Source organism: Schistocerca americana, chromosome 6 (assembly GCF_021461395.2).
Source record: "Schistocerca americana isolate TAMUIC-IGC-003095 chromosome 6, iqSchAmer2.1, whole genome shotgun sequence".
NCBI classification, from domain to species: domain Eukaryota; kingdom Metazoa; phylum Arthropoda; class Insecta; order Orthoptera; family Acrididae; genus Schistocerca; species Schistocerca americana.
The window spans coordinates 194,307,430-194,331,159 of NC_060124.1; the positions used below are offsets into that span (position 1 = coordinate 194,307,430).

General features: G+C 44.5%; 1 protein-coding gene across 1 annotated transcript in view; it reads left to right on the forward strand.

Annotated features, from left to right (window-relative positions):
- Positions 1 to 23,730, forward strand: part of LOC124619687 (dipeptidase 1-like) — a 315,244-nt gene that overhangs the window by 36,051 nt on the left and 255,463 nt on the right. The window contains exon 2 of the mRNA XM_047146237.1: positions 2,422 to 2,539. Within this exon, the coding sequence (XP_047002193.1) occupies positions 2,422 to 2,539 (118 nt within the window). The remainder of the gene's footprint in view (positions 1 to 2,421; positions 2,540 to 23,730) is intronic.

Sequence of the window (23,730 nt, forward strand, 5' to 3'; positions counted from 1 at the left end):
TCTTCCTGTAGGTTAAATTTCGCGTGTGTAGCACGCCATCTTCGTGGTGTAGAAATTTTAATGGCCAGTAGTGTATCTCATGCGTCTAGCTCCAACAACCATTCCGCGTTCAAAGCCTGTCAATTCCCGTCGTGCGACCGCAATCACCTTGGAAATCTATTCACATAATCACACGAGTACAGGAGACAGCTCCTACAAGACACCCCCCCCCCCCCCCCTTGTACTCGTATATCGTCTGTGCACGCTATAGTACCGCCATCTGTAGACGTGCACATCGCTACCCTATGGCATTTCTCACCTCGGCGTATAGAGGAGACGCCGGCAGCTGCAGCAACTAGTTACCATTTTGAAATGGCTGAGAAGCCCTCAGCAGAGATTTCGTGGGTGTACAACCAGGCGCGGCTGCAAGCACGAGCGGGTTTTATTCAGAGTGCAGCTGTTCGAAGAACCGAGGAATGAGCTTGTGGTGTTCGCTACTTTTCTGTCGGGGAATGTACCTCTCCTACAGACGAGTTCGGTGACTTTTTCTTTACAGGAACAGCAATATAGTGTAACCTTCCCGTATAAATAATAAATTACAAAATAATGAAATTTGGATAATGAAGTTCTGACATATGAAAACTGATAAATCTTAACTCATGAAAAACTGATAAATTTTGACGTAAGCAGAGCAACGCCATGGCCCTGTGAAATCAATCTGAATCTGTCCGTGAGAAATAAAACTGAGAAATTCTTATCTCGTGATGGCGTCGCCGGATAACGCTGTCTATATATCTGCTCGTAAATGGCACAGCTTAGTGCAATACTGACCTATCTACTATTACTGGATAATATTATGAGAAAATCTGACTTTACTTAGTGACACAGCTGCAGAGCTGGTCGTGTGATTACTAAAGAACACATGGCTCTGATCTGACAAAAATTCTGGAATATTTTAATTTAGATAAATTACTGGATCAGGACTGGCAATGACTTAAGGGGAAACTATACTTTTATAGTTGACTGGTAAAAGCAATTATATTCTGGACATTTTTTACGTTATTGATAAAGATCTGCAATCCATTGCACGGGAAAATTTAATGTATTACAAATCTGGGTCAACTGTTGCTCACGAATCACAAAAGCAAAGATTCAAACAAATTCATATTAACATCTCAGACAAGTGACTTAACTACGCGCATGCCATTAAAAATAATAAAACTTACCTTACAATAGATGGTTTACTTAATTACACTGTTGATTTTTCATTATATTAACAAATATTCATTTGTTCATAATCATCTCACTCCATGGCATTATTTATCTATCCTGCCTTGCCGCAGTGGATACACCGGTTCAGTGAGATCACCGAAGTTAAGCGCTGTCGGGCGTGGTCAGCGCTTGGATGGGTGACCATCCAGGCCGTCATGCGCTGTTGCCATTTTTCGGGGTGCACTCAGCCTCGTGATGCCAATTGAGGAGCTACTCGGCCGAATAACAGCGGCTTCGGTCAAGAATACCATCTTACAACCGGGAGAGCGGTGTGCTGACCCCACGCCCCTCAAATCCGCATTCTCCACCGTGATGACACGGTGGTCGGATGGTCCCGGTAGGCCACTCGTTGCCTGAAGACGGAGTGCTGATCACAATTATTAGTCAGTTCAATATAAGAAAGATTTTACAATTAGTTCTGCACTGTAATTTTAACAACTACTAACTGTAAATTGCGCTGTACCAGCGACTACAGTTACACTGTAGCATCGAGCGACTGTAACTGCGGCAGAGACTGCCCTGACCTGCGACTCTACTGCAGCCCTCTTTTAAAAAGGGGGAAAGATATTTTATGTCTCAGGCAGCGCCTGTGGATTGTCCTTCTAGTAAATGAGCAGTACACCGAGATTACATTTGCTCTAGCACGGTGGTGAACCCATTACAATAGCACTTTCCATTAAATACAGTCGTGCCGAGGTATCCATTCAATCATTAAGGTATTTATTACACTACGACTACGGCGTCAGGCAGCACAGCTAGCCACGGCACCTGTGGCGCTACTCGTTATTGAGAACTGATTTGCTAAGGAGCCTATTAGGCTAAGGCAGCCGGTGGCGCCGCCACAAACCGGCTTCTGATTGGCCGTCGCGACCCGCCACCACATCGACAGCCACTGGTGGCGGAGAGTAGTGGCGGAGCATTACATCATACGGAGCGTGATACACTGGGCCGCCAGGCGGGAACTGCGGAATTACCGTGGCCTAGCTGCGCCGCCTAGCCGGCCAATAAAGACCTAAACGACGTACGCGGTCACGCACAGTGGAGACGGCTGCCGTTTCATTTGGTCGACGATTGAAACTGACGAGCGCAAGAGGGCCACAAAGGTGCGCCGCACCAAGACGTCCGGAGCGACTTCTGTCAGCGGTAACTTCTGTGTTTGTTGTGTTGCAGGAATGCTGGCTGTGCTCACGCTGGTGGCAGTGATGGTGGAGTTTAGCCTGGCGGCCAGACTGCCGCGGCAGGCGAATCCCGGCTCCAGCGTGTTGGATCTTGTGCCGCTTATAGACGGGTCAGTACCTGCTGTCTGCTCTCGCTGCCTCTCTGTTCAATAACTGCACTCACAGAGTACCTTAAGCTACATTTTACTAGCTGCCTCAATTTCCGGCATCGTGCTACGCAAGCAAGACCGCGCTCCCCACTCGATCAGTGCAAACATACTTGAGCGTTTTCATAGCGTGCGGACAACGTAACGACGCTGCGGGCTTTAGCTGCAGGAAACGCCTGCGTGCTTCGGGAGGAGTCTGTCTCGCACGTCGCAGCGATTTGCTTAGTTGGAGGAGTGGGGGAAGTCGAACTGAGCAGCAGTAAACTACACTACTGGACATTAAAATTGCTGCACCACGAAGATGACGTGCTACAGACGCGAAATTTAACCTACAGGAAGAAGATGCTCTGATATGCCAATGATTAGCTTTTCAGAGCATTCACGCAAGGTTGGCGCCGGTGGCGACACCTACAACGTGCTGACTTGAGGAAAGTTTCCAACCGATTTCTCATACACAAACAGCAGTTGACCGACGTTGCCTGGTCAAACGTTGTTGTGATGCCTCGTGTAGGGAGAAATGCGTACCATCGCGTTTCCGACTTTGATAAAGATCGGATTGTAGCCTATCGCGATTGCGGTTTATCGTATCGCGACATTGCTGTTCGCGTTGGTCGATATCCAATGACTGTTAGCAGAGTATGGAATCGGTGGGTTCAGGAGGGTAATACGGAACGCCGTGCTGGATCCCAACGGCCTCGTATCAATAGCAATCGAGATGACAGGCATCTTATCCGCATGGCTGTAAAGGATCGTGCAGCCGCGTCTCGATCCCTGAGTCAAAAGATGGGGACGTTTGCAAGACAACAACCATCTGCACGAACAGTTCGACGACGTTTGCAGCAGCATGGACTATCAGCTCGGAGACCATGTCTGCGGTTACCCTTGACGCTGCGTCACAGACAGGAGCTCCTGCGATGGTGTACTCAAAGACGAACCAGGGTGCACGAATGGCAAAACACCATTTTTTCGGATGAATCCAGGTTCTGTTTACAGCATCATGATGGTCGCACCCGTGTTTGGGACATTGCTGTGAACGCACATTGGAAACGTGTATTCGTCATCGCCGTACTGGCGTATCACCCGATGTGATGATATGGGGGCCATTGGTTACACGTCTCGGTCACCTCTTGTTCGCATTGACGCACTTTGAACAGTGGACGCTACATTTCAGATGTGTTACGACCCGTGGCTCTACCCTCCATTCGATCCCTGCGAAATCCTACATTTCAGCAGGATAATGCACCACCGCGGGTGGATACAGAAAATGTTCGACTGCTGCCCTGGCCAGCACATTCTCCAGATCTCTCACCAATTGGAAACGTCTGGTCAATGGTGGCCGAGCAACTGGCTCGTCACATTACGGCAGTCACTACTCTTGATGAACTGTGGTATCGTGTAGAAGCTGCATGGGCAGTTGTACCTGTACACGCAATCCAAGCTCTGTTTTACTCAATGTCCAGGCGTATCAAGGCCGTTATTATGGCCAGAGGTGGTTGTTCTGCGTACTGATTTCTCAGGATCTATGCACCCAAATTGCATTAAAATGTAATCACATGTCAGTTCTAGTATAATACATTTGTCCAATGAATACCCATTTACCATCTGCATTTCTTCTTGGTGTTGCAATTTTAATGGCCAGTGGTGTATTAGCCGACAGCTGCAGTACTTGTGTCGTGCGCACTAGCGGCATCAGAGAAACTTTGGCGTAACCGCCGACACCCATGAAGGGCCTCACGTTGTCCTTAGGCAGTTCATTAATTTCTAATAGTCTGCGTTATAAGGCAGTGGGAACTGGTATTCCTAAGCATCGTCGAGCAAATGTTTGTTGCTAAACTGTTATACGCTTCTTCTTCTTCTTCTTGTTCGCAACGAAAGAACATTTTTCTGATCGCTTAGCGCTTCCCCAGTACTCTTCCCAAGCAATATACAGTCTTCCTCCTCTTCCATAACTCCCATGTGCCTCCGGAGTGCCAAAATTAACAGATTTTAGATCGAGTACTGCTCTGCATGTTTGGTCTTCGCTATCTCTGCTACCGCTGTTCCTCCTAGCAAAATGTTCCTCGCTTCGCTCGTCGCGTCAATGAACCAACACAACAGTGCTCTCGTCTAGGAGGAACTACAGCATCCAACGACTTGCAACAAACTCATAATAACTTCAAACCTCTCGGAAATTTTTTTTCTCGCTTCCACCTCGCACATAAAACGTAATGGCTAAGAGTTTCTCGCTAACTACATTTCTGATGATGGTTTGGCCAAAGATCCGCGTCATAGGCGAGATTTTAATTTATTACTTCACTGTTACTGAATCTATTGGCCATAACGTTAGCATACACATACGAGGTGTGTACAAAAAGTAAGGTGACTTTATATTTTTATGTGAACATTTATTCTTCAATAATCATGTTGTCCTCTTCAAAGTAATCCCCCTCAGATACAACAGACTTGTGCCAACGCTTCTTCCAATCCTCGAAGCACTTCTCATAAGCGCTTTTTAGTACAGCCTTGAGTACTTCTAGCGATGCAGCCTTTATTTCCTCAATCGCTGAAAATCTTCGTTGTTTCATAGGTCTCTTCAGTTTTGGTAACATGAAAACGTCGCAGGGAGCCAAATACGGTGAATTTGGTGGCTGAACCATGATTGTCGTGTTGTTTTTGGCCAAAAAATCTCTCATAAGCAACGACGAATGAGTAGGTGCATTGTCGTGATGCAAAAGCCATTAATTGTTTTTCCTCAATTCCAGAGGTTTTTTGCGTATTTCTTCTCGCAAACGGCGCGTAATGTCAAGGTGACACTCCGTATTGACCGTACAACTTTGAGGCAAAAATTCATGATGCACTACACCACGGTAATTGAAAAAAAAACAGTGAGCAAAACCTTGACATTTGTTCGAACTTGCTGTGCTTTTTTAAGACTTGGCTCTCCGGGATGCTTCCATTGGGACGATTGGGCTTTTTTTTCGACGTCATAACGTAAACCCATGTTTCGTCACCAGTTATTACCCTTTTGAGCACATCAGGATCATCACTGACGTCATTCAAGAGCGCCTGAGCGATGCTCATGCGGCAGTTCTTCTGATCAAAATTTGGAACAAACTTCTCTGACACTCGTCTCATGTCCAAAACAGCCGGAAGGATTGCATGATATGAGCCGACCGATATGCCAAGATCCTCAGCAACTTCTCTTACGGTAATTCGACGATATTCCAAAACAATTTTCTTCACAGCTTCGACGTTGTTATCTGTTGTAGATAATGTGCTGGGGCGTCCAAAGCGAGGTTCGTCATTGGCATCTTCTCAGCCATCTTGTAAGAGCTTGCACGACCTGTAACCTTTTTTTTTTTACGTAGAGCAGAGCCACTGTATGCCACTGTCAACATTTCAAGTGTTTTCGAGTTCTTGATTCCATTTTTCACACAAAACGTGATGCAAATTCTTTGCTCCATTTTTATAATAATCGAAAATCGCCCAGGACAGTAAAAGACGTCTAACCTTTCTATATGTCAAAAACACATATAGTATGTTGTACACTTGAAACTGTGAACGTATGTTCGCTACTTGTGTACCAACATAGCAAAAAAAGTTCGAAAATCGAATGTACGTTGTCCGTGCAATTTGGAAAGTCACCTCACTTTTGAACAGCCCTCATATACTGCTGAAGGCAATTACAAAATTATTTTGTTGTACGACAAATACCTTAGGAAATGAATGAAAAGAACCACTTTGCTTTTGTTCTACAATATTACTTTCACTGTTAACCGGTTTTCGGCTTACAAGGCCATCTTCAGACATTTAGGAGATATGGCGTGATAAGTATTGAGTAGAGCGAAAAATCAACTTTTCTTAAAAGCTTAAATATTTCTCTATTTCAGTAGCACAAAATTCTTACTGACTTAAAAAAAAGCGTCAGAAGGTTGTTCTCGTATCACTGAATCACTTACGTATAGTTGTCAAATTATAAAAATCTCCACTTCCATGTTTTCCGTTTTGACGCGCAACACCCCTCACCTAGCAAAACCTTTCACGCAGCGTATTGAGACCCGCATCGGACAGCGGAAAACGCAAGCGTACTCCACAACACGCTGCAATATATTTACGCTCTTAAGAAAACGTAGCTTTATAGTGTCTGCGGGGGAGGGCAGATGGCATTTAGGGGGAGGGGGAGCCCACTCATTTCCCCCTACTCTGTTCCTCCCGTTTTGCAATAGTGCGTAGAAGCAAACGATTATTGGTGGCAAGCCTCACTAAGAGCTTCAGTTGCTCTTGTTTTTCATAGCCGTCATTAAGTGATGTGTGTGTAGTAGAAAGTAATACGTTGCGCGACTCTGCTTGGGACGTACAGTCCCTTCCTGTTGATGCAAACCGCAGCAGTTGGCGTTCGATGAGAGTCTCTCCCTCTTTGGTTACCAAACGAATTCGGACGAAATGCGCCACTCTTCTTTTTAACTTTTCCTGTTCCGTTATTGATTCTACCTCGTAACAGGGTACGAAACCCAAGAGCAATAGCCACCTGTCGAACGATTATTTTGTAACAGTCGTCTTGCACGTATGCGTGCCTTCCAATGAATCCGAGCCTGGCGTATACTTCCCCTAGGATTAGCTTCAGCCGGTCGTTTCACATTAGGGCAATATGGATGATTACTCCTAGATATTGTTGATTGACTGTTCCATCAATTGTTGGTAGAATATATTGTACATTATGAGTGAAGACACGCACAAAACTGATGTCACGTTCTACAGCATTTACTATTTGTTTCACAAACCGATTTTCAGTTCAAAACGGTTCAAATGGCTCTGAGCACTACGGGACTTAACATCTGAGGTCATCAGTCCACTAGAACTTAGAACTACTTAAACCTAACTAACCTAAAGACATCATACACATCGATGCCCGAGGCAGGATTCGAACCTGCGAACGTAGCGGTCGCGCGGTTCCAGACTGAAGTGCCTAGAACCGCTCGGCCACTCCGGCCGGCCATTCAGTACTAAACTTGGGCTGATGGGCATATGAATTTCCATTATTTAAAGATAGTTCATCTTTTTTTTCCTTTATAGATGTGATGTATTACTTCAGGTTTGACCTTGTAACTGTGGCCTTCTTTAAGTAGGTGGTCGGCCAAAGTAAAGCTTCCTTTTCTAATTTACCATAAAACAATCCCTCCTGTTTTATCCTTAAACCTGAACGATGACATTTTTCATCTCTGGTACTGGGGATACTCTGCAGAATAACTAGTTTAAAATTTTTGGTTCAACAACATTTCGCTGGACTATATACTTCTCTTTGTACCTGATGATGGCGTAACAGGCGGAAACCGATTTATGAAGTAAATAACAAATATTGTAGAATATTACATCAACGTTTTGTGTTTTCATTCATAATATTGTTGCTGTTTCCAGTGCTTTTACTCCCGATAGTGTAATTGAAAAGAAATGTATCACTTATCTACGTTGTCAGGGGCTAGTCCCATCACCAGTCATGGCTCGTCCGCAGGCCTTCTGAAACTTTCCTACAGACAACAGTTTCTCTCTTTCTCTCTCCTCCTCCCCCTCTCCATCTGCTGCAGGTGCCTCAATCAATATATTTCCCGATTCTTTTGTTGTGTCATCTTTCTGACTTATCTGATGTAGCGCGCCACAATTTCTTCCTCTTTATCTACTTACACTGTCTGACAAAGGAAGTGAAATACCCATAAGAGGATGAGGAAACGATATGCATTGTCATATGTTGAGAGGGTATGTGATATTATATCAGTGAAGAAAAAAATCGAAACACGTTTTCAAAGAACTTGGTAGAGTGAACCCACTTATCAGTATGACGTTGCACTCCATCTGGCCTGGATTCATTCACTAATTTGTTAGGAAGGATGTCATAAAGCAATTTTATTCTCTCCAGAGCCAAGCTGACCCTCTGCTGTTGTAAATGGCATTTGATTTCCTAGATACCGGCACTGAAGATTCCGCGCGAGCTGGCCCTACAGATGGTACAGATCTGAGAATCTTGCTGGTCGCAAAAGTGCAAAATCTATTTTTTCTAATTTCGAGACAGTCGCAATACGAATAAAATAGCATCTTTATTCTCCTTCCGCAAACCAAAAGTGTGTTCGTCACAATTTCTGCCGTTCCAAGCAAAATACGGTTTTGCTGATTTGACTCCACGTAACTCCCTGGAATCGGAACTAATGACTGAAATGGCTAACACTCCAAGAAAGCTCTTTTCCAACGCAGCAGCCTACTTCTCGGCGTTCCGCTGTCGTCACCAATGGCACATCGACAAGAGTTTAATTGAGAGACTGCAAGCAGACGGTCGGCCGCTGTGGCCGAGCGGTTCTACGCGCTTCAGTCTGGAACCGCGCTGCTGCTACGGTCGCAGGTTCGAATCTGCCTCGGACAAGGATGTGTGTGTTGTCCTTAGGTTAGTTAGGTTTAAGTAGTTCTAAGTGTAAGGGATTGATGACCTCAGATGTTAAGTCCCACAGTGCTTAGAGCCATTTGAACCATTTGCCAAGCAGACGATACGCGAGTCGGACAGCTTTCGTCGACGAGAAGTGCCCGCAGTGATCCCTGGGTTTCCTTAAATAGGTGTTCTCCAGGAAGAGACGTGCTGCTCCCTAGTAACTCGTGACCGGATGTAGGCACGGTCCTGCGATGCAGCCAGCGACCGCTTGGTGACTGGTGAGGTTCCTGGTGGTCCGCAGCACTTGGAGCACCAGCTGGCGCTCTGGAGGCATACTTGAAAATCCCGCGTGGCTAATGCGGACCGAGTGACCGTTGTTTCCACTCATTATAGTCGTCAAATGTGTTGCGGCTGATATCCCTGGGCACCGCAGCAGGAAGTACTTCAGCATGAAGCGTACAGTCTATACAGACAAGTGCTATGTGTAGACGAGCGTTGTCCTGTTGAAAACTGGCACCATAGTAACTATCACATCACAGGTAAAATAAGAGGACGCAGGACGGGAGGTACCATTATACCACCTGAGTTTCCTCAATGACTACCAGCCGTGACCTCTAGTCATGCCCGATCGTTCACCACACCTTGACGACAAGTGGTCAACATCGCTATGTCTCTTCAAAACACTGCTAGAATGGGACCATTCCCCAGGTCGCCGTTCTAGCCATGAACGATGATCGTCCAGGATAGAGTAGAACCGCTGTACATCGCTAAACACAATGCTACGCCAGGTATCAGGAGTCCATGTTTCCCAGTGTCGATACCACTCCAAACACAGCCGTTTGTGTTAATGTGTTAACAGCAGAGTCCGCAACAGACGTAAATTCCCTGTGCAGCTGCTAGTCACCTACCAAAGTGCGATACGTCACAGGATGTTAAAGAACTCCATTACCTGTTCTCTGATTGCAGGCGCAGAAGTGCAGAGATACGATGGCTTTGGTGCAAAATGCACCGATTATCCTGTGTGGTGGTCAGACGTGATCGCTCGGGTCCCTGACGAAAAGTATGCCTGCTCACACGCTACCATACAAATTTTTTTTATTTATCAGTCTTCACTGACTGGTTTGATGCTGCCCGTCACGAATTCCTCTCCATGCTAACCTCACCTTCTCAGAGTAGCACCTGCAACCTACAGTATTCCCTCAATTATTTGCTGGCTGTTTTCCAATCTCTGTCTTCCTCCACAGCTTTACCCTTTATAGTTCCCCCTAGTACGATGGAAGCTATTCCCTGATATTTTAACAGATGTCCTATGATCCTGTCGCTTCGCCTAGTCAGTACTTTCCATTTTCTGAATTCTCTAGAGAACCACTTTATTCGTTATCTTATCAGTCTGTCTAGTTTTCAACATTCATCAGTAGCACCATATCTCAGATGCTTCTATTATTTTCACTTCCGGTTTTCCCTCAATCCAAGTTTTCACTACCATAAAATACTGCGCTCCAAAGTTACGTTATCAGGAATTTCTTCCTCCAACTAAGGCATATGTTTGATAATAGCAGGCTTCTCTTGGCCAGGAATGCCTTTTTTCCCAGTGCTAGTCTGTCCTCCTTCCTCCGTCCGCCATTGGTTACTTGCTGCCTAAGTATCAGTTTCCCTTAGCTTCATGTACTTCGTGACCGTCAATCCTGATATTAAATTTCTCGTTGTTCTAATTTCGATTCCTTCTCATTCATTTCACAATTCGTAGATTTACTCTCAATTCATATTCTGTACTCATTCCGTTCATTCCGTTCAGCAGATCTTGTAACTCTTTTTCACTTTCACTGACGATAGCAGTATCATCAGCGAATCATAGATATCCTTTCATCTTGAATTTTAATGTCACGCTTAAAACTTTCTTTTATTTGCTCCATTACTTCCTCGATGTATACATTGCGGAACAGGGGTAAAAGACTATTTTCCTTTCTTGCAACCTTTTTAATCCTAGCATTTCGGTCTTCCACTCTTATTATTCCTTTTTGGCTCTAGTTTACGTAGTGTATTATCCGTCCCTCCCTGTAGCTTACCCTGTTTTCCTAAGAATTACGAATATTTTGCATCAATTTACATTGCAGAACGCTTTTCTCGGTCGATAAATCCTATGAACGTGTCTTGGTTTTTCTTTAGTCTTGATTCCATTATCAGCGATGACGTCAGAACTGCCTTTACCTTTCTAAAGCAAATTGATCGAGATCTAACACACCCTTAGTTTTCTTTTCTGTTCTTCTCATCACTGTTCTTGTCAGCAGCTTGGATACACGAGCTTTTAAGCTGATTGTCCGATAATTTTCGCACTTGTCAGCTCTTGCAGTCTACAAATCTAGATATTGCACGATTCGATCAGCCATCCAAATGGAGACCCATAATGAAGCGCCTTTCAAACTCTGTCGGGTATGATAACGCTGTCCCACACGAACTCATAGTGACCACTCAACATCTGACGCTGTTCATTTTCCTTACATACCCTGCTAGCCCGAGTAAAAACACTAAACTCTAACAATACATATGTACTCTCGTGACCGTTCTATCTGTCACCGAGAATTGCAACTCTCATTACTTAATATTCCTGCCAATGGATTACACGTGCCCCAAATGATATTGACAGCTGATCCTTTATTCTGGGTGCTTCATTTTTTTCTTTCAGGCCGTACATTCATCGCATAGCAAAAGGACACGGAAGAGAAGATCTGTGTTCAAGTTCCATCGACAACGAGATCATTAGAAACGGAGCACAAGCTCGGACTAGGAAAGGATGGGGAAGGAAAGGGGCCGTGTTCTTTCAGACGAACCATGTTGGCATTTGCCTGTAGCAATTTTGGGAAATAGTGGGAAAGGTAAATTAGGTTACTGGGACGCGGGTTTGAACCGCCGTTCTCCCGAGTGCGGGTCCAACGTGCTAACCACTGCGTCATATCGCTGGATGACACAGTAGAACTGACACACTGCATACTAATTTGTTTTTTTTTCTTCATTTGTTTTAAAAGCTGTCAATCCCTACAAATTTAGCCTTGACTGGTTGTCTCTAGTATCAAGGAAATACACTGAAGCCCCAAAGCAACTGGTATAGGCATGCGTATTCAAATACAATTATGTGTAAACAGGCAGAATACGGCGCTGCGGTCGGAAACGCCTATATAAGACAACAAGTGTCTGGCGCAGTTCTTAGATCGGTTACTGCTGCTACAATGGCAGGTTATAAGGTTTAAGTGAGTTTGAACACGGGGTTAAGTCGGTGCACGAGCGATAGGACATAGCATCTCCGAGGTAGCGATGAAGTGGGAATATTCATTTCACAGGTGTACCGTGAATGTCAGGAATCCGGTAAAACATCAAATTTCCGACATAGTTGCGGCAAGAACGGGACCAACGACGAGAGGATCCAATCCCTTCCCAAATTGCTGCAGTTTTCAATGCTGGACCATCAACAAGCATCAGCGCGCTAATCATACAACGAAATATCATCGATATTGGCTTTCGGATCCGAAGGCCCACTCGTATACCCTTGATGACAGCAACACAAATTTTTACGCCTCCCTGGGCCCGGCAACACCGACACTGGATGACTGGAAACATGTTGTCTTGTCGGACGAGTCTCGTTTCAAATTGTACCTAGCGGATGGACGCGTACGGAATGGAGACAGCCTCATGAATACATGGACCTTGCATGTCAGCAGGAGACTTTTCAAGGTGGTGAAGGCTCTGTAATGGAGTGGGCTGTGTGCAGTTGGACTGATATGGGACCCCTAATACGTCTAGATACGACTCTGAAAGGTGACACGTACGTAAGCATCCTGTATGATCACCTGTATCCATTCATGTCAATTGTGCATTCCGACGGACTTGGGCAATTCTAGAAGAACAGTACGATACTCCATACGTCCAGAATTGCTACAGAGTGGCTCCAGGATCACTCTTCTAAGTTTAAACACTTCCGCTGGCCACCAAATTCCCCAGACAAGAACGTTATTGAGCATATCTGGGATGCCTGCCAGCGTGCTGTTTAGAAGAGATCTCCATCCAATCTTACTCTTACGGATTTATGGACAGCCCTACAGAATTCACTGTGTCAGTTCCATCCAGCATTGCTTCTGACATTAGTTGAGTCCATGCCATTTCGTGTTGAGGCATTTCTGCATGCTTATTGGGGCCCTACACGATACTAGGCAGGTGTACGAGTTTCTTTGGGTCTTAAGTGTATTAACTGATGTCTTAATAGGTCCCAATATCATGTCCCTTCTTCCAGTTCGTATTTCCCGCATCTTCCTCTGATCGCACTTATTAATCCAATTAATTTTCCGCATTTTTGTGGGAAACTTCATCTCATTCCGTAAAAATGTCAGGCATTACTGGATGTCAAACGGTTGGACTGTGTTCTTCTCAATTATTACCACTGTCTACTACTCATTTCCGTAGTGTGCTGTGCTCCAGACCCACGTTGCCAGAAATTTCATTCAAAAGTGAATTCCTATGGTTTACATTAAGTGACAACGAGGAATCACTCTAGTGATTCTCTAGCAGAAGTAGGTTCTTACTCATTGGTCTGAAGATGACCACAGTAGTGGTCGAAACCGGTTACCGTACTAAATAAATTGTGATCAAGACTGTTCTTAATAGTAAATAGATCAAAGTTCGGTGCCACTGCATAAAATTTCTGCTAAGTCAGAAACTTACTCCCTCGCACCGAATTGTACAATGTTCAACACTGCGGCATTCTAGTCGCCCAAAACCTGTCTTCGTAACTTCCGCTAAACCTTCCGACTCACATAAACACAAGAATCCCACTCAGGTAACCCCTAATTCACACAGTGTCCATCACTCAGCCCACCAAGTCCGCATATGCCTGCACCAACACACTGCCTCCAAATCCCCTACTTTTAGCCTCCTATTACAGTAAAGGAGATAAAAACAACATCTGGTAACCTCAATTAAAATTATTGGCGCCGCTTCAAAATCCACAGCTACTGAAGCCAGACAGGGCTCATATATTGTTCGGCTTCAGTAATCGTTTATTAAATTTCTCTTTGGTTGCTATACTTTGATTAATATGAAACAAGTCATTAGAAGTGACCACGAGCCCGTTGATTTCCTGACTTCTTCTCCTGATCTTTCCACTGGTGATGACCATTTGTCACTAAATAACAGATCAATATCCTTAACATCGGTATTTTGCAGAATTCTTGAACGTATTCTAAGTTCGAATATTAGTAATTTCCTTGAGACGGAAGAGCTCCTGTCCACCAATCTGAACGAGTTTACAAAACGTCGCGCTTACGAAACTCAGCTTGCCCTTTTGAGAAATGATATCCTGTGAACCATGGACGAAGAGCAATAGGCAGACTCCATATTCTTAGATTTCCTGAGAGCGTTCGACAAGATACACGATTTGCAGACTGTTAATGAAGGTCCGAGCATACGGATTAGGTTCCCAGATATGTCTCTCGATGACTTCTTAAGTTGGTTGGTTGGTTTGGGGAAGGAGACCAGACAGCGTGGTCATCGGTCTCGTCAGATTAGGGAAGGATTGGGAAGGAAGTCGGCCGTGCCCTTTCAGAGGAACCATCCTGGCATTTGCCTGGAGTGATTTAGGGAAATCACGGAAAACCTAAATCAGGATGGCCGGACGCGGGATTGAACCGTCGTCCTCCCGAATGCGAGTCCAGTGTCTAACCACTGCGCCACCCCGCTCGGTACTTCTTAAGTAATAAAACACAGAAGGATGGCAAGAGTTCATCAGAGACACGGTTATCTTGAAGAGAGCCCATGAGAAGTGTGACAGGACCTCTCTTGTTCCCTCTATACTCGCACGTTAATGATCTGTCGGACAGGACGAGCAGCAGTCAGTGACTGCTGGCGCTGTAGTACACCAGAAAGTATCGTCCTTGATTTACTGTAGAAGGATACAGGATGGCTTAGTCAGAATTTCTATTTGGTATGATAAATAGCACTTTCAACATCTTTTGTGGTTTTCCTTGTTTCAAGCGCAACGTCACGTATGTTAATTGTAGCTAATACTTTGCATTACACTGTAGATATCAAGAAACAATGAGATGATTTCAAATACTTCCGAATGCCCTTCAGTTCAGTGCGTGTCTCCGCAGTCAAATTAAAATTAAAAGCGAGTTCAAACGTCCTCTGTAATCCTGGAAAATGTTTAGCAAATGGACGTATAGCATCTATCCACACAGACCATCTCTTTTCCTATAGCCCGTGAAGCGATGATCCAATATTTTCTTCATCGATGGGAACGCAGAGCAGTAAAAAGCATTTTGGTCTGTTTGGCCTTCATCGAGAATCGCATTTAAAGAAGTAAAAGCAGAAGATATGTATTTATTACGTTTTACCTCTGTTAAAATCGTTGTCAAACAGTCTCCAGTTTTCGCCATGAATTCGTTCTGAACATCATCTAACGTATAGTGAATCATGCATTTTTCTCGTTCTTGCGATGCTTCAGCCTTGATTAAATGCTCTTTTGTAGTAAATGATCAAACTTCGCCAAAAAACTGCCAATGTGATAATCTCCGACTATATTACTACCAACTTTCAAAGTGAACAGTACTGCCTGTTCCGACGTTATATAGGGCAAGCAATCGATGTATAGCAACCTTTTCACGTTTATCTAGCACAGGGAAACGATATGCTCACACTATTCGTTATGGCACTTTTCACCCAAGCAAATGAACTCGTCTGTTTATTCTAATCGAATTCTTGTCACATACACGCGAAGCACGGTTTGCTATGTTTGAAAAAGAACCTAAATATGTAAAATTCGTATCACTTGAAAACTGGAAAAATCTAGTAGTGACGAAATAATCAGCTAGTCTAGGTTGAAGACGAAATGATCTTAATCGTTAGGACATGTTTCTGCATTTCATTGATTCCAAATCTACTTGTTACACGTACTCGTTTGTTCTTTCCCATGGCTGTGATTGTCTTAGTATTGTCAATCCGTTTTCCTTGAAGTGACACAATGGGGGGAGGGGGGGGGGGGACGTTCTTCAAATGCGTGATAAACGCTTTGCGAGGTGTGGACCATGGTGGATATACAACTATAAGCGTCGCTCCCAGAATTAAATCCTGCGCTAATCTTTACGCTCTTCGACAAAGAAGGAAGTAACTGTAGGGGATAAGGAGATAGAAATTTTCAGCATAAATGGTAGACTATGAAATAAGGAACTGCAGTTTGTAAAAATTACAGCACCCAGAAAGAGACATTTGATCACAATTAAATTCATTCCACTGATTCACAAATGATTATCATTACAGAACCTTGGATGCTCCATGTCATTATAGCCCACGTGCTGCTATCGGTCTCTCTAGATGTCGTGGTATGAAATCAGAGGGGCCTGGATATGCTGCAGGCGGAACGCATTGCGACACAGTCTGTCCGTGCATCCACAAAGCTCGACAGTGGTTGCAGCAGAAACAGAGCAAACTGCCAGACATGATCGATGGGCGACACATTAGGCGAAGATGTAGGCCACAGAAGAGGTGGTACCTGTGGTTCTGCAAGGAAGGATTGCACATTCTTCGCCACGTGTGAATGAGCATTGTGCTGCTGAAATGTGGCATATTAAATGGCCTGCAGAAGGGGCTGGGTCTGGGAATCTAGAACTTCCCTGGTGGAGTGGTTGCTTCCCTAAACCATTGCACTTGGTGTTTGTCCGCTGTACCGTTGAACATTGCAGTCTGCCATGTTGCCTTCACCACGGTTATGTATAACACGTCGCCGGTCATCGCTGTAGGACAAGCTGAAGTGTAACTAGTTCGAACACATTACGTTTTGCCACACAGCGCGCCAGTGACAACGTTCTCCTGCTCCTACCTGTCTGAGCCATCGGTGATGAGTACTAAAGCGAAGCTGGCGCAATGGCGTGCGTGCCATCTATCCGTTCCTCAGCTGACGGCGTCGAACTGTTGGAGGAGACATGCCGACACAAGGGGAGGTGTTAAAACGTCGAGCCAGTAGAAATAATCAACTTTTTCCGTCAGTTTCGGCTTTCAAGCAAGATGGCGGTTATCTATTTGGTTATATACACTCCTGGAAATGGAAAAAAGAACACATTGACACAGGTGTGTCAGACCCACCATACTTGCTCCGGACACTGCGAGAGGGCTGTACAAGCAATGATCACACGCACGGCACAGCGGACACACCAGGAACCGCGGTGTTGGCCGTCGAATGGCGCTAGCTGCGCAGCATTTGTGCACCGCCGCCGTCAGTGTCAGCCAGTTTTCCGTGGCATACGGAGCTCCATCGCAGTCTTTAACACTGGTAGCATGCCGCGACAGCGTGGACGTGAACCGTATGTGCAGTTGACGGACTTTGAGCGAGGGCGTATAGTGGGCATGCGGGAGGCCGGGTGGACGTACCGCCGAATTGCTCAACACGTGGGGCGTGAGGTCTCCACAGTACATCGATGTTGTCGCCAGTGGTCGGCGGAAGGTGCACGTGCCCGTCGACCTGGGACCGGACCGCAGCGACGCACGGATGCACGCCAAGACCGTAGGATCCTACGCAGTGCCGTGGGGGACCGCACCGCCACTTCCCAGCAAATTAGGGACACTGTTGCTCCTGGGGTATCGGCGAGGACCATTCGCAACCGTCTCCATGAAGCTGGGCTACGGTCCCGCACACCGTTAGGCCGTCTTCCGCTCACGCCCCAACATCGTGCAGCCCGCCTCCAGTGGTGTCGTGACAGGCGTGAATGGAGGGACGAATGGAGACGTGTCGTCTTCAGCGATGAGAGTCGCTTCTGCCTTGGTGCCAATGATGGTCGTATGCGTGTTTGGCGCCGTGCAGGTGAGCGCCACAATCAGGACTGCATACGACCGAGGCACACAGGGCCAACACCCGGCATCATGGTGTGGGGAGCGATCTCCTACACTGGCCGTACACCACTGGTGATCGTCGAGGGGACACTGAATAGTGCACGGTACATCCAAACCGTCATCGAACCCATCGTTCTACCATTCCTAGACCGGCAAGGGAACTTGCTGTTCGAACAGGACAATGCACGTCCGCATGTATCCCGTGCCACCCAACGTGCTCTAGAAGGTGTAAGTCAACTACCCTGGCCAGTAAGATCTCCGGATCTGTCCCCCATTGAGCATGTTTGGGACTGGATGAAGCGTCGTCTCACGCGGTCTGCACGTCCAGCACGAACGCTGGTCCAACTGAGGCGCCAGGTGGAAATGGCATGGCAAGCCGTTCCACAGGACTACATCCAGCATCTCTACGATCGTCTCCATGGGAGAATAGCAGCCTGCATTGCTGCGAAAAGTGGATATACACTGTACTAGTGCCGACATTGTGCATGCTCTGTTGCCTGTGTCTATGTGCCTGTGGTTCTGTCAGTGTGATCATGTGATGTATCTGACCCCAGGAATGTGTCAATAAAGTTTCCCCTTCCTGGGACAATGAATTCACGGTGTTCTTATTTCAATTTCCAGGAGTGTACATTTGGCTATATTATTATCTATAAATCATTTACTTTGTTATTTTTGATGCGTTTAAGGCTCTTCCTGCTCATGGACAGTTTTCTAATAGATTTTGAGTTTTTTCTTTGTTCATACATAATTATTATTCCTTTTATCGCTCTGAGCACTATGGGACTTAACATCTTAGGTCATCACTCCCCTAGAACTTAGAACTACTTAAACCTAACCAACCTAAGGACATCACACACATCCATGCCCGAGGCAGGATTCGAACCTGCGACCATAGCGTTCGCGCAGTTCCAGACTGAAGCGCGTAGAATTTCTCGACCACTTCGGCCGACTATTCCTTTTATCTAAGCTTACCCACTGCATCCATAATTTCTACCATGTTACTGTATTACTATACCTGTTATTTTTCTTTTAATTTCATGTGGGTTGTCAGTCACATTGTTTGCATTATTAGTATTTCATGCGTTTTAGCCATACTATGTTTCGAGTCTTGTACAGGTTTTGATTGTTGACACAACACGACATAGATGTTCTCTTTAATCCTTTCCTAGCTGCTTCTCTCCACGTATATGGTTACATCAATTGCATTTCAAATGATGACGTATCCACACAAGCAAGTTTTTCTGTAATTGTTGATACAACACGACATAAATGATGCCTTTTGTTCCTTCCTTGCTGCTTCTCATCATATAGTTCGTTGCAACTATTGCGTTTTACATGATGACATATTCATAGGTTTCAACGAAACATTTTTGATTTTGAATCTTCGTGATGCACGTAACATGATGTTTACAGATTTGTTTCGGCGTACGATTACGTGCATGTTTTACGTTTCTTATTCTGGAAACCACTGTCTCACATTGCTCGTCATGACACTTCTCTGCCGGCCGGGTTGGCCCAGCGGTTCTAGGCGCTACAGTTTGGAACCGCGGGACCGCTACGGTTGCAGGTTCGAATCCTGCCTCGGGCATGGATGTATGTGATGTCCTTAGGTTACTTAGGTTTAAGTAGTTCTAAGTTCTAGGGGACTGATGACCTAAGATGTTAAGTCCCATAGCGTTCTCGCTTCCCACGCCCGGATTCTCGGGTTCGATTCCCGGCGGGGTCAGGGATTTTCTCTGCCTCGTGATGACTGGGTGTTGTGTGCTGTCCTTAGGTTAGTTAGGTTTAAGTGCTCAGAGCCATTTGAACCATTTTTGATACTTCTCTGTAGACACAAATGTAAATTATTATAGAGTTTCATCCAGTATTTACCAATTTATAGTCTTATTCATTGCTTCACAAGGATTTAAAGTCACTTAGTCTTGTACAAAAAGGTGTGCATTATTCAGGAACACACATTTTCAATAACTTTCCGGCAGCCATAAAAAGCTTAACAACCAATGGAATTCAGTTTAAGAGAAGCCTAAAGAATTTATTGGGGGCCAACCCCTTCTACTCCATTGTTGAATTTCTCAGTATAACCAACTGATTTGTATATATATATATATATATATATATATATATATATATATATATATATAACTTCTGCACAATTTCAGTACAGTAATGTGTTCATTGTAAATAAGTTCAGTGCAGTAATGTGTTCATTGTAAATAAGTATTTAGTAGTTGTATTATACGTTTGTTACCTTTTAAATAAATAAATAAAACCTCTTTTTATTTTAAATTCAGTGCATTAGTATTTGTAACATGATTCTTTCATATAGCGTCCATTAAAAAATGACGACCATGCCACTTGGGACCTGTGGAATGGTACATTAGCTTTGATTTGTAAATATTTGTCATGTATTGTTGTTTTTCTGATATGTTCTACATCCTTGAGGACCTCCTCTCTACAGATCAATTGGAATGAAAGTAAATCTAATCTAATCTATTGTTTTACTATCGATATCTGTAATTATTTACCCATGAATCCTTATAGAAGACGTTATTACTTTCTACATAGGACATTATCAGTAGTGGATATTTATCCTACTTCAAGGTTGTCTTGTTTTCGACATAGGTTTCCTCTTTAATTTACAGGACGAATTCGCTTTCTCCTTCCTAGTTTACTCTTTTATTCAACTTACCTGCTTCAGTTTCCTTCTTCCCTTATACGTTACGTTATGCAATGTTGTTAATCGCTACACATGGATTAGCAGCTTCATCTAGAACAAATTTTAACTTGATTTGGCACTTACCTGCCCACACATGGTTTAACCACTAAATGAGAATGCTATTTACCTAGTTATGATTTTATTTGTGATTTTTCCTATTATTATACCTTTTACATGTGTCTTAGTTATTTTTACGTAGTGGAAGTTCGTTACTGTTACCTCTGACAGACCGTTACAGATTCTTTTATTATTACGTAGATGAAACGCCATATATTATTTGAGATTGTCGTTTTCCGTCTGATATGTAGTGGTTCTTGTTATTCTATACTTTTTATATGCCTTGGGTGCAATGTATAACTGTTTGCTATTATTTTTAATTATTGCATATGGACGCCCTTTTAATATTACTGATTGTTAAACACTGGTGAAACACCTTGCTTAAATTAAATGTTGGCAATGATTTTCCGTTAAGCTTCCAAGTATATTAATTGATTCTTATATTCCTGTCTTATGACCCATGGCACGATCTACTTTTCTGTTCATCAGGTAATTGTCCTCTTTTCTATTGTTGATTGTTATACTTGATTATATTGTTGTTTATACAGGAGCATGGTAATGATGTAGCATGAGGCTGAAACCAGTAGCGTAATAAAGAGTTCATAACTTTCGGCTGAATGTGTACTTCTGTTTACTTCAAAACGGTGGCCATTCCCCGCTTTACTCACACTATGAGGCTAATACTCTCTCGTCGCTGTGTACGACCGTCTCCTACTTATTGGTTCTACAGAAGGACCACAGCCCCTTATGAGCCGTAATGTCACAGTTCGACAAACCCATTGGCGCGCAGGATTAGCCGAGCAGTCTAAGGCGCTGCAGTCATGGACTGTGCGGCTGGTCCCGGCGGAGGTTCGATTCCTCCCTCGGGCATGGGCGTGTGTGTTTCTCCTTAGGATAATTTAGTATAAGTAGTGTGTAAGCTTAGGGAATGATGACCTTAGCAGTTTAGTCCCATAAGATTTCACACAGACTTGAATTTTTTTTTTGACAAACCCATTTCTCTGAAACCAATTATTCCGGCCCGTTCGAACTCACTCGTTTGCTGATATTACGCCCTATGACATCGACAAGGCGTACCGCCACTTACTTGCAAGTTTCCGCTATATGTACTCTGCACCGACTGAGCGTGGCGTAACGCTGATACGCCCGGTCACACAAAAGATAGCGCCGCTCCGTCCACATGCTTACCACCTCTCTGCAGTCTTAATTGCTTGCTTTTTTTCCATTCTTCTACACACTTCTATTGTTAATTGACTGAGAATATCCCATACAGTCGTTGCAGTTTTCACAAACAGTAATGTAAAATAGAAAGAATGTACTGAACGAACAGACAACAAGAGAATTCCAAATATGTAGTAATATAAGCCAATAGCACGAAAAAATCTACAAATCCCTTGATCATATGACAGGACAATTCACATTCACCTTAAAGACAATGATGATGAATGATTCTAAATCAAATTTTAGGAGCGGTAGTATGACAGCGTACCCCTATTACGAGAAATGTAAACTGACTCACCAAAATGCACGGGAAGCATGTTCCTAGATCAGCGAGTGTAGACAGATGTTTGGTCAGGATGAGTGAGTTAACCGACACGCATGCTTGGTAATGAGTCTCATCATATCGAAGCTTACTCGTGAATTCGGGGCTCGAGGTCAAAACGTACAGTATCGCCTCTCATATCAGAAAGTATCAGCTTAATTAACAAGTATTTCCTTCGATACGTTCTTCACGATTTGCTTTTCTGGGCATTCCAACTGGTATAGGTAACGAGAAGTTCGTCAATCGTGCGAGACCTAATAAAGTAAATGGTGATCTATATTGAAGGTGGATGGGGGAAGGAAAGGAAAGGGAAGGAACTAATGATACCAACTACATTGGGACTTTGTGCGGAATCGCCATGTGAAAATGTGTGCCACACCAGGACTCGAACCCAGGATGTCCTGCTTATTAGGCACTTGCGTTAACATCTGCGCCACCCACGCACAGTGTTTATCGCAGATGCATGGACAATCTCGGCACGCTCCGGCTGAGCCATACATCCACTACCCCCACTTACACGCAGTCACCGTCCATGTCGTCCATGCTCGGTAATTTTAGATTCTCGCTGGAGGTCGAATGTAAATCAGCACTGAAGGTTATGGATTTACTGCCCATCGAGGCGAATCAATTATATGAATGTGTGGTGTCTGTTCTTTCGGACATGCTCGAAAGAACAGACCCCACACACTCATATAAAGTATATAGTTGTTGAAACTTCCTGTCAGATTAAAAGTGTGTGCCGGACCGAGACTCGAACTCGGGACCTTTGCCTTTCGCGGGATAGTGCTCTACCAACTGAGCTACCCAGCTGTAATTCCGCCGGTACCTCGACTCCTACCTTCCAAACTTCACAGAAGCTCTCCTGCGAAACTTGCAGAACGAGCGCTCCTGGAAGAAAGGATATTACGGAGACGTGGCTTTGCCACAGCCTGGGGGATGTTTCCAGAATGAAATTTCATTCTGGATACATAGTTGTTAATTAAGCAACAGCCAAGGTGGAACAATGGCACTGTCCTTCAGCAAATTCTCCGCTGTGGTACCCTGCATGAAGAAAACGGTAGAAATCAGACTAGCGATCAATTGAAAATCAAAATGCGCTACCACGGATTAATCGAAACAAAGGAATTTGCCACCTTGGACGCTAAATTTCATATGACAGACGAAATAAGGAGGACATAAAAAGGAAAGTAGTGCACCGAGAGAGGGCATACCTGGACGAAGAAGGTCTATTTCTATAAAACATTGGCCTTAGTTGGAGAAAGAGAGTCGAAGCGTTTGAGATGTGGTGCTGCAGAAGGATGTTGAAAATCTGGTGGAATGAGGAGGCTCTCCCCAGAATCAGGGAGGGAAGGAAGATGTGGAAAACATTAACAAGAACGAGGAGTATGATAGGATACGAGTTAAGAAAGCAAAGAATAACTTCCGTGGTAGATGAGAGAACTGCTTACGGGAATAAAGACATTGAAATGTAGCCGACAAATAATTGAGGATATTCGGTGCTAGTGGTGCTCTGAGACGAAGAGGTTGGCGTAGAGGGTCGGGGGGAGACGGGGTGAGGAGTTGGCGCGGGGTGGGGGGGG